An 18,524-nucleotide genomic window follows, 5' to 3' on the forward strand; every position below is an offset into this window, starting at 1 on the left:
TTTCCACTCAATAACCCCTGGCACTGATATTTTGAGAAGGTTCATGCCCTGAGAATAAATTCAGGTCCATATGCCATGGAGTTAATATGCAGTCTGGGTCATCAACACGTTTTTATCTTTCTTTTCAGTGTGTTTTCCAGAGGCCTTTCCCTAAAAGCTACTTTTGCACTCAGAAGGGATCACTGGTTCTTGAAGTCTGTGCTGCATTTCATTTCCAAGTTCAGGTTGGCCACTTGACCACTCTTGATGGTGATGCTTAACACCTCTCCCATGGTTTTTGGGTTCTGGAAGAGGCATGAGGTTTAAAAACTCTTTTTACAAACTTTTGTCCAGGCAAAGCACTCAGRTCCAAGCGAATCTCTTTGTTTCTCMGTTACAGCAGACCTATGTTTTGCATATAGTTACAGAAAACACAGGAATGGAGGAAATAAATGCTACAATGAGGGCCAGCTCCCATCACCCTTTATGGCTTTGAGCAGTCATTTACCGTCCTGTCCTTTTCTTTTTTCTCTCTTTTTTTCCCCGTTTGTTTTTTTTTTTTTTTTTTTTTTTGGCCTTGTGCTACAAAGCAGAAATGGGGGTCAGGGAAGCAACTTTGATTTTGTGAGAGCGGAAAACTGAGGGTGTTTTCTCAGGGTGCAAAGGAACCTTTCCAGCTGACAAACAGGGTGATAACACAAGTTAATATGTTGGCACCGAGACCTTTCTGACACTGGAAATAAAAGGCGATAATTTCAGTCGCTGTGAAAAGTTCATGTGGATCCCTTGGTCACGTGGGACGTATTACAGCATAACCTCTCGCTGCAGACAGCAGCTCTGCCTACCTGGGCTGTGACATAAAGCTCCCAATTAGCACTTAAGGAAAGAGACTTTCCAGACTGCACACTCACCTCGGCTCAGCCCATCTGGTCCCCGAAGGATTCGGCATTCTTCTATCTGGCCGAACGGAGAAAACATCACCCTGATATCATTCTCATTACACTTCTTCGAAACCATTCCTATGAACAATTTTCTGTCTTCCACAGCTAGAAGATAAAAATAATGAATGAGCAAAGGCCATTTCATCTTTTTCCTGTGATCAATGCTTCATTACCACATCAAACCAGGCTCCAGTCATGTGAGTCTGGCTCTGTAACTGAAGACAAGTCCTAAGGCAAACACTTTATACTTACAACCTCCCTTCCCCCCTTCCTTCCCCACCCCAAATATCTCATTTTTTTTCTCTCTCTCTCTCTCCTTTTTCTAGTGGTGCTCACTGTTTATATAACATATTAATTGGCTGTCTTAGTCACTCTGCATACACCTCCCCGTCACRGCTTCTAAAAGCAAAGTATCCTCTGTTAGAGACCCTTTTAAAGATATCTTTGCATAGATTCTAATTCAGATAAATTCCCTCACCCCCCTCATGTGTGAAAGGAATCATGATGGGGTGAGGGTGAAGAAGGGATTTTGCATGTAATGATACAAGCTAATGAAAAATATTCCTAAGAAATGCTTTGAGAGCAGCTCCTATCTGAGCTTTCAATTTCAGCCAACTTAATGCACTCACTGGAAAGGCAGATGTGCAATGACTGCTCTGGAAAAAGAACACATTAAATTTTTTTTTTTTAGGTTTTTTTTTAGTTTTGTCTTTTTGTTTCCAATGCTGCAAAAAATCACATGGAAGTGGGACATTTCCCTCCCCTTTTAGATCACAAAAATATGCATTGAAATGACCTTTTTCATTACCCTATACCTGAAAACTTCAAACAGGTGTAAACCAGAGCCCATTTTTCAGATTTTCCCCCCAGAGCCCCTGCATGGGGCTGTTCAAACACCACAGGGATAACTTCACAGCCCCTCAGGAATTTGATGCAATTCCATCCCTCCTCCAGGGATCACAGGTCCTGCAGGCTGACATCTCTTCACAGCTTAAAAGTCCCTAATTTCAGCTCTTGTTTCCTGTCCTTTTTAATTTCAAGTGCATCAAAATGAGCCAAGGATGAATAATTTATTACAAATGGGTGGGGTTTTTTTTNCCACAGCCCTCTCTCCTTCAGGAGGACACAAGGCATATTCCAGGACATCACTTGAACACCCTTTGATGCCCCCCCAGTACCACAGCCCTCTCTCCTTCAGGAGGACACAAGGCATATTCCAGGACATCACTTGAACACCCTTTGATGTGTAATGATGCTGAGTTTGCAAAAAAAAAGAATGCGGAAAAAGGTGCTTTACCTGAATTATTGGGAGAATATTTCCTGCCTGCACTGTYACCAAAACCAGCACAAGCTGGACTGCTGCAGCAGGATGCACACAGTCATATTAATCAAACTCRAATTTACAGGTCTAAGCTGGGGACTCTTGTCAAAAATGAAAGAGGTCATCAAAACTTAATTCACTCTGGAAAGACTTAAAAATGCTAACGCACCCACCCATCTATATTAAACCAAAAATCTAAGTGCTTATTATACAGTACATACACCAGTGCTTTCTTCTTCTCTGGAAATGGCATGTAAATCCAATTCCCTGTTAATGAGCAGACTGTCAGGGTTTGTGAGGAAGCAAAGAGGGAAGGAAAGCTTTACTCCAGAGAGTCTGCACTGCACTTACTTATTTCTATTATTGTGCAAATTATTTTCGTAACGAAGTATTTTCATTTCTGGGCTTACAAAAAAAATGGAAAAGAATCCTCCCTTGCTCTCTAACTGTCTCCTGTATTAGTATGAGATTTTCAAATGGAATAAATTGCAGCTGAGAAAGAAGGAACTGCGTCCATTTTTTTCTAGGATTTTATTTGTGTTGTACTTCAACACTTTCAGTGCATTTAATAATTTCTAGAATTACAAGAGGAGGTTCATGTTTATTGATCATGAGAAGYGTTTGAAGTAATTTTCTCCTTAAATCGCTGACTTTAGAAAGTATTTGTAGYTTTTATACAAGCAAGCACCAAACCCATGCATTTTTCAGAACCCAAAACAGAGACCASCCCCTGCAATCCCAGTTTCTCACTCCACAAGCTTGCAAGAAAATTGGTGTGAATTTAGCACCCAGGGGAAGATGTTTCCCTCAGCAGAGATTCCTTGAGACTGAACATTTTCATTCACACTCTATATTGAGGTTCCACATGCAGGTGAACCCCCCAGAAAGGGTTAAGAAATGATGAATGCATGGGATGAGCCACTTTTATACAGATCAGGAGCTGAATATGCGTGATTGCAAGTAAGACCTGCAAGTTGGGGTATTTATATATACATAAATATATACAAATACATATGAAACTTTACAACTGATTCATAATATATGACTGACCTTGATACTGCTAATTGTTAATTTAAGGCTGGGAAAGCCAAATTGCCTTGCTTACAACTACAAGAGGAGTGCAGGCAGCCACTTTTGCTGATGAAAGGAYGCCTGAAGCTGGCTGCAGACAATTCCTATATTGGTAACCTGGCTGCAGACAATCCCCCAAATAGCCTTGAGCAATCTTTTTGAGGAGGTTCCCTGGCCAGCCTGATCCCCTCAACAAGAGGAACAGACTATGGCCATGGTGCAGGAAGGGTTTTGAGACGAGGGACCCAACTGGGCTGACGGGTCTGGATCTCTTCCCACCACAGACTGAGGTCAGGCTGGGTGAAGTCTTGGTGCCAAGCACATTTCCAAGTACTGCCTTCTGCTCTGTGTTATGAACCTCTTATTTTGTGTCTCTGTGTTACCTCAACCACCCAGTTTAAATTTGGCTTGATTTTAGGCTTGAAATACAGYGTGCAGATCTACCCTAAGGGTGACAAGGTTCCAAACCTCTTTTAAAAACAGCTGCTGGCTAAGTTGGGCAAATGCCTGCCCCAGCATCCCAAAAGAGGTCCCTTGGTCCTGCTTCAGTGSCAGGACAAAGTCTCCAACCAAAGGGATCCATGTGGAGACTCAAAAGAAGTAAGAGGCAAACAGAAGGTTTTGTTTTAATTTTCCAAAGAGTAGCAGGTGACAAACTCCCCACCGGCCTCCTTCGGTTTCGCAAGTAAACCTATAAACACGCCGTTTAACTAACATGATTTGCAGGTTTGCAGCTTGAGGGTGATTTTATAGTAAATTAAACATCCAGCTCCTGTGTACTGTACATCTTAAAAATGCAGATTTCACGAAGAATGCTCAGAGTAYAGAAAACATATTGAAATGATGGCATGCTCTGCATTCAGTACCATTAGTCAGTGCTGATCAGTGTTGAAGCTTAAGAAAATTGCTATTCTTTTTCTGGCTAGAGGCCCAGCATAAAAAAACATTTAAAGTGACAATTGTAAAGATCAAAATGACATGTTTTCACTCCATCTGATAGAACATCTGATATTATTAGGTTGAAAGAGTTTTTAACAATATATTCCCACACAGAGAAAGGAATACTTTTCCACCTCAATAGGGCTGATATTCAGCTTTTATTTCTGCATTTTTGGTCAGCCACTTCTTTCTTTCTAAAATGAATTCTTACCTGCCATAGAGGCAAAGTGGGGTAAGTCTCAATAATTCAAAATCCAGAAAAACCAAAACTTTTTTGATGTGTGTTTGACAGCATTATTTCTGAATCTCACTCATGGGCTTAGTTRAACTTTCTGACAATTTTGTACCACTCTGTGGGAATGAAGTAGACACAACTTTTTGGAAGCAGCAGGTAGGATGGGGTGGCTGAGTGCCCCTCCCTGATGGAGCAGAAGCACCCAGAAGGTCACAGTAAACAAGGCCTGAAGTTGTATTTACAGGAAGGAAGGTGTGAAATCACACAGCTTCTTGATTATTAAGGGTTCACCTTTAATCCATCCCAACCCATTACAAACAGGTTGGCTGCGCTGCCGGGGCAGTTCGAGTGACACATCCAGGGCCAACCTGCTGGATTTGGGGTGGGGTTGCCAGAATGCAGGAACCCTGTGTGATGAGGTGCTGATATCTGCTTTAAAATGAGATGAGTTGCTCTTGTAACCCCGTCAGGGCTGGCTCTGCCATCACTAACGTGTGCCTGGGCATTGTGTTCAAATCAGAACTCTGTGTTGGCCATCGAGGGTTATCCGAGATGAAATCTGTCTCTGCTTTGGGGGGGCATCTTTTCAAACTGAGCCTCCTGTTTTCTGACAGCACTGCATTCAGTGTGCAGAATAACACCCTGAAGGGTCTAATTTTTTAGCTTTACTCAATTTGCTTCAGTAATGAGCATTTCTTGCAGGCTGTATTAGATCGCTTGCGCTAACCCAGGAGAATAAAGGAATAAAGATTATTTTCTAAATGCTACAAAAGAATTAAACCCTGCAATAATCATGGGAAATCTCCCTGAAGATTTAASAAACTTTTCACTCTTCTAAACCCCCCCAAACTATAAAAGATTAAAATTATAACCCTTTATTGTACATTTCTGAGGAGTTCAGTCASATGAAGAGTGCATTTTCTCCCCAGAAGATGCTTTCTCTTTTGAGAAAATAGGTAAATAGTTAATTATTTATAAATGGTGTGGGGTTTTGTTTTRGTTTTTTACTCCCATACAGAAGGGAAGGGGTGAAACCAGACTTTTTATCCCTAGCTGTAAGCCTGTGAAAACCCCTTGCATACAATCTGTCAAAGTCACACCTGAATCCAGAGATGTCTGCATTAATTATCAACTTTTCTATGTGTTAGTGCTAACATATGGCATSTAATTACTACCTCCAAATCGGCAAAGTTGTGTCACTTAGAATTTCAAAATTATTTTTTAAATTTTCCACTAATAAAATAAATTAAAATAAATKATAAGATTACTCATCTACTCTCCTCCCTACTTTTTTTTTTTTTTTTTAATTTACAATTTTGACATTTTTCCCAAAGTGGTGATTCTTTGATCCATTTAAGAGCACACTGTCTGCAGGATATGTGCCTGAAAGTATTGACTGTGTTCAAATCCAGATCCAAGACACCTTTGAGCATTTGAAAATCATGGCATGTTAATAGCCACAGACAACTTAGAATCAAGCAGGTGTTTGTAAGTTTTTCAGCATTAGACTGGAGGAACCCCCTTTGTTTGAAAAAGGGAAAATGTCCTTAAAAGGATAAATACTGTGAGTGATGAATCTAGTAATGGTGCTGCCTTCAAAGCTGAAATCACACTTTTTTGGCAGAAAATCCTTAACCAAAACTTTGTAGATAGGTTCAAACAACCTGCACAAAGGTGATCAGACCAGACCTCCTGGGTAATCAGACCAGAACACACTGCAAAATTCATAATCTGAAAATCTTTCAGAAATGTTTCATTTGTTAACAATAAGGAGCTTTTCAGAGTCCTCCTGGGTAGACAAATTAATTAGATCTGAGGGCAAGTCTTGCCCCATCAACTCTAGCTGCTAAAAGCTTGGTGGAAGAGATAAGGTTTGCTTGATCTGCATGAGCAGAGAAACGACTCAGACACACTGCAGGCAGGGAAGGAATCACTGCCCAGAGAAGCTGTGGATGCCTCATCCCTGGGGGTGTTCAGGGCCAGGTTGGATGGGGCTCTGAGCAACCTGGTCTGGGTGTGCAGGAKGTGTCCCTTCCACACCCACTTCCCAATTTCTATGAGGTGAGCCTGGCCTTTGGTGCCAAGGGACAGGTTTTGGAAGTGATGCAAACATCTGAGGGCAGGAACAGTGATGGAAAAGGAGGAGATTTCACCATGGTACTCTCTGGCTTGGATGCTCATTCAAACCTTTTTCACAAGGGACTCAATATGGGGAGATGACATTTTATCACACAGCAAACACTGTTCTTTGAAAACCTCTGTAAACTGAAGGAGAGGACCTCTCCCTCCTTCCTATGAAACTCGAGCAGGTCTATCAGTCCTTCACAAACCTGTACAAGCTCAGAAAAATTGTAAAGTGTTCAGCCTGTCCTACACATCTTTCCACAAATTTTTGACCAAGAGAATTTCTTTAACCTCTTTGTAAACTGAGAAACAGCACTTTACCTATAAAATCTACTGGGATCCTCCCACAACTCGGAAATCCAAAAGTTTCAAGTAGTCTTTAMAAGCTCAACCACCACAGATCTGCAAACCAAGATGCCTTGGCATGCCTTCTTTCTTTTCCCCTCTGAACTCAACAATCTGGTTGAAGAGGTACAATTTGCTGTTGGCATGGATAATATACCTCCTCAGATGGATAGCCTGGAGCATGTGGGAAACACTTGCCAAAAAAGCCTCCATATCCCCCACGCTGCTGCTTTTTCTCTTTCTTGGTCTCCAAGCTGCTTGCAAACTGTCACCCACTCCACGAGCCCCACACCTACGCCCTGCCTTTCTGAGGAGCTGCACCGTTATTGCCATCATTGTGGTATTACTTTGCCTTCTGTTTCTCCACTCAATTAAAAACAAATAGTTCACCACCCCTTGAACATGCCTATCAGAAGTTCCCACACCCTTCAGGAGTCTAAATTTAAAAACGGGTTTAATTTGACAGTTGGAACCCCTGAACTGACAATTTGTTTTCCCCAAAAAAATACAAAGAAAGGCAAGAAAAAAAAAATCAAAACCCCACAATACCTCGTGATTTTCATGCTTGGAATAGATGCCAGAAAATAAGAGAGTGTTCCCACAGTGCAGACAGGAGTTTCATGCAGATAACCCCAGACTAACAGCAGCAGCCAGGAGCCAACCTACCCTGCTTTCCAAGCAGGTGCTACTTGCAGAGAAAGACAGAATTTGCACAATTCCCCACAGTGTTTTTCCAATATGTTCAATCTCCTTTAGAAAGAAACACTTCAGGCAATGAACAAGTAACTCACTGGGAGTCAATTTTGGCCCATTGCCTCTTATTTTTCTAATTTGCCAAGGAAATTGMGGTGAAATTTGTCTTTGAAAGCACAACCCACAGAGCCATACTTAGTTCAGAGGGTTCAGGCCAGTATTCCTGTGCYTAAGGGATAATTGTGCCCACTGCTAGCACTAAACACCAGGGAGCAGAGTTTGAATTCCAGCACCAAAATTCTCCTCGACTGCAGCAGGGCCTGGGAAGTTCAATCCTTCTGCCCATGCAGGTGCTTTGTCCTCTATTCTCAGCAATCAAAAMCAGCAAGAAATCACTGCTAAAACTCCCTGGGAAGATGTTCTGCACCCAGAGGGTGGCTGGGCACTGGAACAGGCTCCCCAGGGCAGGGGTCACAGCACCAAGCCTGACAGCTCAAGGAGTGTTTTAACAATGCTCTTAAGCACATGGTGGGATTTTTGGGGWTGTCCTGTGCAGGGCCAGGAACCAGATTTTGAAAATCCTTGTGGATTTTCCCTCAAGGAGAACTGAGAATATTCAATGATTTTGTGATTCCCACCTGAAARAGAGAACCCTCCTCTCCTACAAATGGGTGACGGCTCAAACTTCCCGTGCTCATGGCCACTTTTGTTTGGAAAGTTGTCATAATGGGAAACCTAGCATAATGTGAAGTTTTAATTTCCTTCCAAACTTCGTAATCCTCAGAGAAGTCTGAAAAAGGGATGCACTACAATTAGCAGAAAAAGAAGCCTTAAAAAAGCCTTGAGGAGAGATTTAGAGCCCAATCATAATTTACATTTGCAGGTATGTAGATCTCTAAGTGCACGGCTTCTGCCCTGATTACTAATTAATGAGGTGCAAAGATGCCTGTTGGAGGAACCAGCTCTGATTATGTGGGCCTTGTGGGAAAATGAAGCTCTTGCAATCTAAGAAGGCAGATGATATCTTTAACATATATTTTAGAAAATTACAGGAACAAATCAAGGGGCAAAACACACACGTATATATTTTTAAAGAATCACACGCCGCCGAGTTGCGCTACCATTCGATTATCTTATTTCCCTGAATATATAAACCTGGCATGTTTAATAGATTTAGCCTGCCACCTATTTTGCATGTCATATACATCCACTTAGGCAGTACCCTAGTATTCCAAATGGATATTACTGTCTTTATAACATTCATTTTTCAATCGTTGTGAGGAATAAGTACACAGAGAGCTCCAAAGTGGGTTTCCCAGCTCATAATGAAGCATATGATTAAAACCTAAACTTGGCTCAGATTCAGAATAGCATCATTCTATAAAAAGGTAGTTTTGGCATATGTTTAAGGCCGATCACGTGCTTACATAGTTTGCTAACACAAGTATGCCTTTTTGTTTCTTTAATTTTTAATTTTCAGCATTAACGTTTTACCTCCATCTTATCAATCTCAGGTGCTCCCGCATTTCCTCACTGTTAGGAGAACCCAAGGGAAGGATGCATGCAGTGAGGTGGACCATGACGTACAGCAYGAACAAGGGAGACCCTTTTTGCGGACATTTCCTTCCTTCTTCAAAGCAGAAGGTAAAAGGGAGTTCAGAGCAGCTCAACAGCTTTCCAACATGTCAGATGCAGGGAAGCTGCCTGACATTTTCACCACAAAAGCACTAAAACAAAAACTCTGATAGTGTTGTGTTTACTTTAGTTTAGAAAGAGACACAATTAAGTAAAAATAAATTAAACACGTACCATTTGACTTTTCACTATCTGCAGGTTTCATCTGAATAGGATGATGCATCTAAAAAAAAATGAAAGAGAGTAAGGCAGGTTGGATAGTCATAAAAAAWCAAGAATCATGTTTTTAATGAAGGGCTAAAAAGAGACCGATTTAATACTAAACATGTCAAAAGTATATAAATTCAAAATAACACTGTACTATAGGCTTATAAGAAAAAATAAAATGGTAAAGGAGTATTATATAATGAGGCAGATTAAAAAAAAAGATCATTGGGCCCACAGGACTCATATAAACCTTTAATTTGCTGTATCTAGTTTCAGAAGACCTCTAAAGTTACAGCCCTCATTAGTTTATGGCMTGCTTGGTTTCTGTTTTACCAACTTTTTTTCCTTGGGCTCAACCACTGCCAAAACCATGATGGAATTTTCAAGTAATTTAAGAACCAGCAAGCATTTCAAACACACTCAGAGGGGTTGAGTTTGACAAATGAACTTTGCTTGTAATTAAAAAACTCTGCTGATTCTTTCGGGACTGGAGAAGGGATCTTGATTCCTAAAATAGCTTCCTATAACTGTTCAGTATCTCATATTTTTGCATCAGAATACAATATATATTCATTTGTAAAGCTTCCACCACAACGTAAAACAATTCTGGTTTCCATAAACACTCCAAATCCTTTTTCCTTTTCAGTCTCTTCCTCCATCCATGTCTCCCTCTTGCTGCAAAGGAAACCAAGCCCTGTGTGCACCGTTCCATGCTGAAATCCCACCTTGGCACACTTGGTCTGGTGTGTCCTCAGCTTTCTCTACTGAATGATGCTGCTCCCACACTGAATTGTTGATAGTGCCAACAAAATTTCTACAAATGTTTTTTTGTTCTTTCAGGAATAATAACACCACAATAACACCACAACAGTTGGTGCTCCCTCTGATCAGAGTGGGTGAGTTTTCCACAGGACATTTTTAATAGCCAGCCTCTGGCCACTGTGGTGTGTTCAGGGAAATTTTATTACAGCTCCTCAAAAGCCTCCAGGACTTACCTCACATTGAGATTCAGTGTGGGAGATGTTTAAGCTTGCAAAAAAACCACCCATTTTTATTTTCTTTCATGGGCTCTGCATAGTTGCTGGAATTCAACCGCACAAACCTTCCGGCAGCAGCAGGGCCACTGCCTTTTCTCTCCTCAGCAATTCCTTACCAATTCACGGGAACAGGTGAAAAAAATGTATGCTCTCTCTACTTTTTTATCATTTTTCARTGCAGCACAGCTGAGTATTGCCTGAAAATGTCAGAGGCAATTCCATTTTTTTAMTAAAAGTTATGACAAACTCTGGGAGACAAAAACAGCTGAGCAGGAGAGAACATCCATGCTCTSATATCAAATGTGCTTTCAAAGCAGCACAGAAACCCACATCTGCATTGCTTTTGATGGAGCAACTTAACCACCAGGGGGAAAGTTGCTGGGTTCTTTAGCAAATATAAAATATTGCTGTGAATGTTTCTGTAAGGTTTACTCAAAGTCCAGAACGCTCCCTGGCCTTGCAAATCAATGCATTCCCTGTGCTGCTTGCACAGCTCCCCACTGTGTCCTAGGGAAAGGCAAAGCCACAAGGTGGATGTAGTTGTCAGGATGCATAAATTTGCTTCAGTTTTAACAATTCTGCTCTCTTTGAATCATTTGTATCCTAAATGGACTTTAATAGCCCAGCACTTTCCTGCCACTGCTCTTATTCAATCAGTTTTATAGGAAAAAGGGAACTTCTATCGTTCCCTGTCTTCTTTGGTGTTTAACATTTTTCCTGACATCAACAATACACTGGGCACTGCAGGAGACTTAAAATTCATGGGAATGTGAGGCAGCACGTCCACTCAGCAAGCAAAAACAGAAAGAACAAAAAAAAAGGTGTAACTTGCTCCACAAGCCCGTGGCAGGTTACTGATATCTCTGAGGAGCAACAGAATGGTGAGAAAACAGAGGAAAGAAAGGCAAGTATTCAGAATTCAGGAAAATGCAGAATACAAGAGAAAAACCAACCCAAATTCAGAGCTTTTGTAGACAGAGAATCTACCTCTCTTTACGGCTGCATTTATATGTCCCTAAGAGGAGATATTTTGAATAAAGGCAATTCTAACAAGGTTAAAAAACCTCTCATTTATCAAACTGCCTGAACCAGAGAAGTCAGCTTCAGACAAAATTCATGTGAAGAAGTTATTTTTGCAGCCCATGGTCACAACACAAAGATCAGTGTTACCTGACAAACACATTTATTGCATTCAAAATCATTCTCTTTGGCTATACATAATTACCCCAAGTTCATTAACTCAGTAATCAGACACATTCATGAAGTAAGAGGCAAAATGTAACGCTTCAACAGGGTTTTGACTTGATTTCAAAAGTTCCTGCTAAAAACTCGTGGTCCAAATTCTCTTCACACCATCAATCTGAATTTGGGAGTGATGCCATTGCGCTTAGAATTACATCACTGAAAAACTAATAAAAGATCCAGCTCAGGACAGGAGTGTTTAAACCACAGAACACCCCCAGAAAAACGGATGTGACACACAAACCTGGCTTCAGTGAAGAGGAATGTGGAAAAATAYCTTACTGACAGTTTCCTAACATGAGAGGGCTCATGTTGAAGCTTGTTTAACCCTGACCATCACCAATTGATACGTTAACAACCTTTAACACCAGATTCAATAAAACATGCCATTTRTAACCTGAAATGGGTTTTACAGAGTCACTGGTTCGCATCTCATTATTAAACTCATTGCTGACCTCTAGAGACAACTGCCGTGACAATACATATTATAAGCTCTCTACCCATAAAATATTTAAAGGTAGGTGTAAAAGAGAAAAGAAAAGAAAAGAGTGACTCTCCAAGAAGTGTGTATTGAATAAGAAAATTAAAGGGGCAGAGACAAAAGCTAAATAGGTACTATCTGTTCACTTTGCAATGAGCAAAAGAGAAAATAATCTGTGTGTTTTATATCTTCCTTGTATAACTGCAGGCTGTAAAATAATAAAATAGCTGTGCTTTCCCAGGCCCTCCAAAAGATTATAGATGATATAAAAGTGTTTCAAATTAGATGCCATTCACTAGAATCGTGTCATCTACCGAAATGAAGGATTTCCTGCCTTATCAGAAAGCTGTTATTGTAGCTATACATCACTTATGGATCTCAAGGTAAGTGATTTCTCAGTATGTCATGTTGTCACACAGAACAACAGGAAACATTTCCTTCTTTTCTTGGAGAAAGCTTTGCTTATGAAAATACACTATTTATGAATGCACACTTACAATTAATAAAGAAGCAAGAATAAGAAAAATAACCTCAGCAAGTAATTTATAGATTTGAACATCATCCTATGCTCAGTGCACATAGTAAAAGAGAACAGCTCTTTTTGAGTGTGGGCAGCTTCCCAAGGCAAGCACTGTGCGTGGGGATATCAAACCCAGGCTGTAAGGAACAGCCTCTCCTCGTCAGAATTACAGAGAGTTCTGCTGAGCACACTTGTGCAGSAGRGACCTGCCTTTYCATCGGCCMAAAMCACACAATGCCACTGTTTTACAGCWGAGAGCCTGCTGCCCAAGGTTGCCAGTGCCTTGTGGCAGTGCTGGCAGCAAAGTAGGGCTTCAAACCTGGGGCCAAGCACATCACTGCCTCTCCTTGGGCACATCCCAAGCAGGGCTGCTGARGCAGTCCACAGGAACCAAAAAGACAAAGAAACAGTTGTCAAACATGCAACCCTGAAAATCTCCCTGAAATTATTGAGAATCTGGCTCCTGGCTATGTCCAGGGCAGTAGCAGGACCAGGCCATGGCCTAGAGTTACAATTGAACAGTTACATCTTTTTTTCTCCCCTCTTGTTCCTGAGCACATCTTGCTGGATGTAAACAAAACTTCATTAGAGAAAAAAACACAGCAAAGCAACCCAATGCCTCTCAAAGGCACAAAACCTCTCCTGCTTTAGAGCCTCAAAGTCATCTTTTCAGCAGTAATAACAGTACCTATTTACATTCTTGTCAAAGCCATGTGACATCTGCATGGGAGAAAACAAGCCGGCTAAGAGTCTATTTCTGGCAAAAATATTGCAAGGAAATTAGATTAACCTGGGTGGAATTCTATCTGGGAATTTGGAGTCTGTCGTGGTGATTAAGTCATCATTTCTGTCAGATTACTCTAATCGGCTGTCAAATACGATTCCACAAMCCCATCTGTAACTTGGCATCCTCGTTATTCAGTCGATGTTACCTTCTGTATACAAAACAAACACCAAACAAGGAGGTGTGTGCAGTCTAGCATTTAGCAGAGTCATTAGCTGTGATTACTATTGTGTGGTTGCACACTGCACAGGGCGATCAGCTCACGGTTTGTTTTGTTTAGTCAAAGGATGCTCCAGATCAGGTGTAATCTTGAGCCTGAAGTGCCAGGGGTGAATGAGGAAGAGCTGTCTCCAGGAATGGACAAGCATGGGATTGGCACACTCCGAGCCACCCCGGCATCGACAGCAACTGCTCAAATCACATTTCAGAGTTGTCAATATATTTGCTGGAACAGCTTTTGGGCACCTGCTTTCCATCAGTTTTCTGAAGAGAAATGGGCATTCAGATGTTCTGGTTAGGCTAAAGACTTCTGTGAACAGCAATTTCTGTGAGTGAAGCAAGGTTTGCAGGGGGAGGCAGTTGGCACTCTAAATAGTCTGTGTTGGCTGCTTTAGAAGAGGTGATTTGTTAAATGGGAATGTGTTAGTCTTACACAGGACTTTGGTGATTAAAAGCAGGAGATGCCTTTCAGGGAAGATGAAGAAGCTGATGGGCTCATTTTGCTGCAGCTGTGCTGAATCTGTGAAATCTGAATACCCTCAGCACCTCTGAAACTCTGGCCACCTAGAGAATGAAAAGTCTTTTTTTATGGTYCATTGCAGAAGCACCTTCATACACAACTACTACAATTATTAGCAACTTTTATTCCCCATTCCTGCCTTCAGATGCACGTGCCATGCTCCCGTCATTCCTCATGCCTTGAGGAAGAAAAGCCACTCTGCAAGAGAGGACTCTGAAYGCACATAGACCTGCCCACAAATGCACATAAAACTGCCCACAAATGCACACAGACCTGCCCACACCTTCACCCAGCTCAGTAGGGCAGTCAAATACCACCTCCTGAAAGTCCTCTGAAGTTAAGCACAGTGTGACTTTTCACCACCAGAGTTGAGGGATTGTGTGTGGAGGATGTTATCCATGACTCCTTACCATTACTGTCACCATCTTTCTACAACCCTTTAAAGCCACCAGCAGATTTCTGGAGCTCTTAGACCTTTTCAGACCTGTCCCCTTTCTCCCTTCCCTGCCATCTGCCCTGGCTGTGAATTTCCAGCCATGACCGAGCTCAGTTCGTCCCTTACCTGTCACCCTCACAGACCACATCTCTGTGAAACACAACAAAAAAGGAGCTAAAYCTGCTCCCAAGCAAAGGGTAAATTTGAATAACTTGGGCTGCTTGGGTAACATCCAAACCAAACAAAAAGTAATAGGATTAAATTATGACAGCTGGCATGTATCTTGTCATTTCTAGCACTTTGGGACTTGCTCCTTGCTAGCATTAATCACTGTTGAAGCCAAAGGGGACTCCTTTCATATCTTCTACATCTCAGAATTTTAAAATGTCAAGAGAGAATGTGGGAGAGAGAAGAAGAGATGTCAGACCTTAATTAAACCCTAACAATCTTTTGGAGGGAAGGATTATAAATTCTAAGACTCTTTGAAATCAATAGGAAAACCAAAGAGGAAGGAAATATTAAGGAGCAGCACAGACAGGCTAMGGGCTCAGAAGAAAACCACCTAAAGAGGGAGCAGCATGAAAACCAATGGGGAAAAAAATATGTTCTTTGCCTAACTCTGGTCTGGAAATGAATTCAAAGCTTTCTCCATGCTCCTGATCCAATTAGTGAGTGAAGTTTAATTAGTAGTAGTTGTTTTAAGGGAAAAACAAGACCAGCCAGGTTCCTGAGAACTTTTACTGAGTCTGGGAGTCAGGAGGGAATGTACTGACCTACCCAAAGACTGGGAAAAGAAGAGAAAATAGTCCATAAGCACCAGAGATTTAAATGAKTCTCAGTGTCCTCAGAGACCATTGTTTTCTTGAAATATTACTATGTGCAGATAACTCTACACATCCCTCCCAGCCTCTCATTTCAGCTCTTAGCTCCCCTGTTTTTTCCATAGGATCTTTCAGAGAAGCTCTTGAACACTGATTTCTCACATCATTTCACTGCCAACTGGTTTTGCTTTTTTAAACCCTTGTGACTCACAAGTAATACAAGTTTCCCAGAAGTGAAAGAGGTGTATTTTCCTATYGAAAAGAACTGTTTAGAATGACTTCTCTAGGGTCAAACTAACTTGAATTACGCAGCCAATATCTGGCTAGTGCATTGGGAACGTCTCTGGGAGCTGGGGATAGTCTCTGAGGCCAAATAAATACTAGTGAGTAAAAGAGGTGGTGTGGCACAGCTCRCATTTACACAGCTAGACTTCTCCTTCCACTCAAAACAGGATGTCTCTGTCCGTTCTGCCCAGTGGGAACACTTGTAGCCCATGTTATTCCCCCAAATACACCCACACACCAGGCAAGAAAGTGTTGACCAGCACCATGCTCCTGCTTGTTTCACCAGCACAGGCAGAGCTTTGGGTTCCCAGCATTGGTCAAAGTCGCTCACCTTCGTTTATTCACGGGTAAAAGGTGGACAAATGTGCATTCATCACATAGACTCTCACAAATAAATGTAAAGCAGTTGCTGTAACGGCCTGAGCGATGGCATAGCTAGAAGATTGTTTGCTGTCATCTTTTCATAAATCCCAATTTAAGGGATTTAAGCTGTGTTAGGTATTCACACAATTTTAGCAGGAGAAGAATGTGATCTGTTACTTGGCCTCCTAGATTACTGTCAGACATATATACATGCTTTTTTTTGGAGAGAGAGAGAGAGAGGGAGAGGGAGGGAGGGAAGGAGGAAGAGAGAGAAGCAAGAGAAAATGAATATTGCTGGTGGGTGCCAAATATAGTTCATGCGGTAATGCATAACATCATTATTTTCTATTTAGAGCACAGAAACAAGCATATAGCTTGCTTAAAACAAGTTGTTTTACTGRAGAACACTAAAACCACTGAAATTCAATGGCTTTTGGAAGCTTTCCAACYCAGTCATTTGCAATCCACTACACTCCGTGGTCTAAATGCGAGTTAAATTAAACATTAGTTAGAGAGACTAAAAACAATGCTGCACTTAACAATAATAATAAAATAAAAATAACAACAATAATAGTAATAGTAATAACAATAATTTRTCTAGTGATCCCTTCCATAGTCACCTTCACATCCTTCTGTTCCTCCCATACTTYGCTAATTAGTGCTGTAGCACTCAGTCTCTTCTAAAAGTTGCAGCCTCSTACAGAAATTAAAAAGTTGGATATCTTAAAAGTGACAACTTCACTTCCTAATGTGCAAATAACTACTACAGCTCCTTTAGCAGTTCTCCTCCATTTATTTAATTCCTTAGTTTCTTACCTCCCACAYTAATGGCAACAACTCCGGACACAGGCGAGCCAAACAGAGTGGAGATAAAGAGGGGAGGTATGGCCAAAAACTGTCTCTCCAAAATTACATGGAAAGCAAAGTTATTAACTATATTTCCTTCAAACAAATGAGCCTTTACAGAACCTATTCAATCCTAAAAATAGACATTAAGTGGCATTCTATAACTTGTTGGGAATAATGCCTTGGGGATATTTTGCATCATCCATGCTTAAAAAGCAAACCCATTAGACATCTGAGCAAAACACCAGATATTATTTTAACAGCAAGAGTTATCCATCTCACGGGCAGCAGCAATRACTTTTGTTGACATTTTGCCAACTGAAGTTTGCGTGTCAGTGGGGTGGGGCAGGGAGATAACAGAGGTCTCTCCGTGGCATTAACTGATCAGGTTTTAGCACTCATTTGAGGTAATTGTGAGGGGCAAAAATCGCTGCCCAGGTTTGTGAGCGGGAATGCCTGGAATGGTGTTCTGGGGGAGCGAGCCAAGCTGCCCACACTGCACCACAGCCCGAGCTCCTCAAGCTCTGACTGATTTCTCTCCCAACACCACTGCCAGGCACTCACCGCTGCTCTCTCTTTGCAGCAGAGAGGAAGGAGATGGGAAAAAAGGTATAGAGGCTCCATGTGATGCATCTGGAGTTATTCCACAACTGAAGTCAAGTCTGTCAAGCCAACATCTTGTAATTTTATCATCAGGTATGGGTAAGATGTTAATTAGCAGGTGTACTCTGCACAAACAAGGGTTTTTTTTAATGATATTACTCCCTGTACACCCTACTCGAGGGGTAATGTAAGAACAYGAAGCAGTGACCCAGGACTGCTGGAGGAACCGAACGCCAGCCAAGCTGCTGTGGCTTTGGGATGTCAGCTAACAACGAACACAGCCTCGTGCTGCATCGGCTGGGTTTGCCCAGCATGACCTAAGATGCCAGGACTCAATTCCCAGCATGACACAAGGCTTCCAGTCAGTGTCCCACTGGACATGACTCAAGTGTTCTGAAGATGTACTTTCTTCCATCTCCCCAGTAGGGCRTTTGTTTCCACAAGTCAACAGGAGATTGAAACTTAAAAGGGAGTACTTTCCCCTCCAATCTGAGAACACCCCCTCCTCCTGGATTAGTGTTTGGAAAACAGAGCCAGAGCAAAGCCAAAACCTGCTACCTATTACATCATCTTCTAGGTTCTATATTTCTTCCCACGGGAATGAAAGAGAGGTCCCTCAACCATCTCAAAAGGGGAAGGCAGCAGAGCAGAGGCTTGTTCTTACTTGAATGGTCTGTAAAGGCAGATTTCACATTTSTCCCAGAAAAAGCCAGATTCCCTGCTTAGGGAGCACTGACTGCTGAGRATGTATTCAGAGAATTTTGCCTTCTCAGAATCTGTGAAGGCTCAAGATGAAGTCCCCATTTTAAAAAAAGACCTTTCCTGCTGCCAAAGGAAAGTATTCAAGTACCTCAGTCTGTGGTTACCATTTTAGGGT

The 18,524-nt window shown here is 41.6% G+C and overlaps 1 protein-coding gene across 11 annotated transcripts in view; it reads right to left on the reverse strand.

Annotated features, from left to right (window-relative positions):
• Positions 1 to 18,524, reverse strand: part of CELF2 (CUGBP Elav-like family member 2) — a 301,179-nt gene that overhangs the window by 61,843 nt on the left and 220,812 nt on the right. For all 11 annotated transcript variants that reach the window (XM_057373031.1, XM_057373032.1, XM_057373022.1 and 8 more), the window contains exons 4-5: positions 9,458 to 9,506; positions 891 to 1,025 (exon numbers count right to left, since the gene is read on the reverse strand). In XM_057373031.1, the coding sequence (XP_057229014.1) occupies positions 891 to 1,025; positions 9,458 to 9,506 (184 nt within the window). The remainder of the gene's footprint in view (positions 1 to 890; positions 1,026 to 9,457; positions 9,507 to 18,524) is intronic.

Source organism: Malurus melanocephalus, unplaced genomic scaffold (genome assembly GCF_030028575.1).
Source record: "Malurus melanocephalus ecotype Western Australia unplaced genomic scaffold, MMel_1.1 scaffold_183, whole genome shotgun sequence".
NCBI lineage: Eukaryota > Metazoa > Chordata > Aves > Passeriformes > Maluridae > Malurus > Malurus melanocephalus.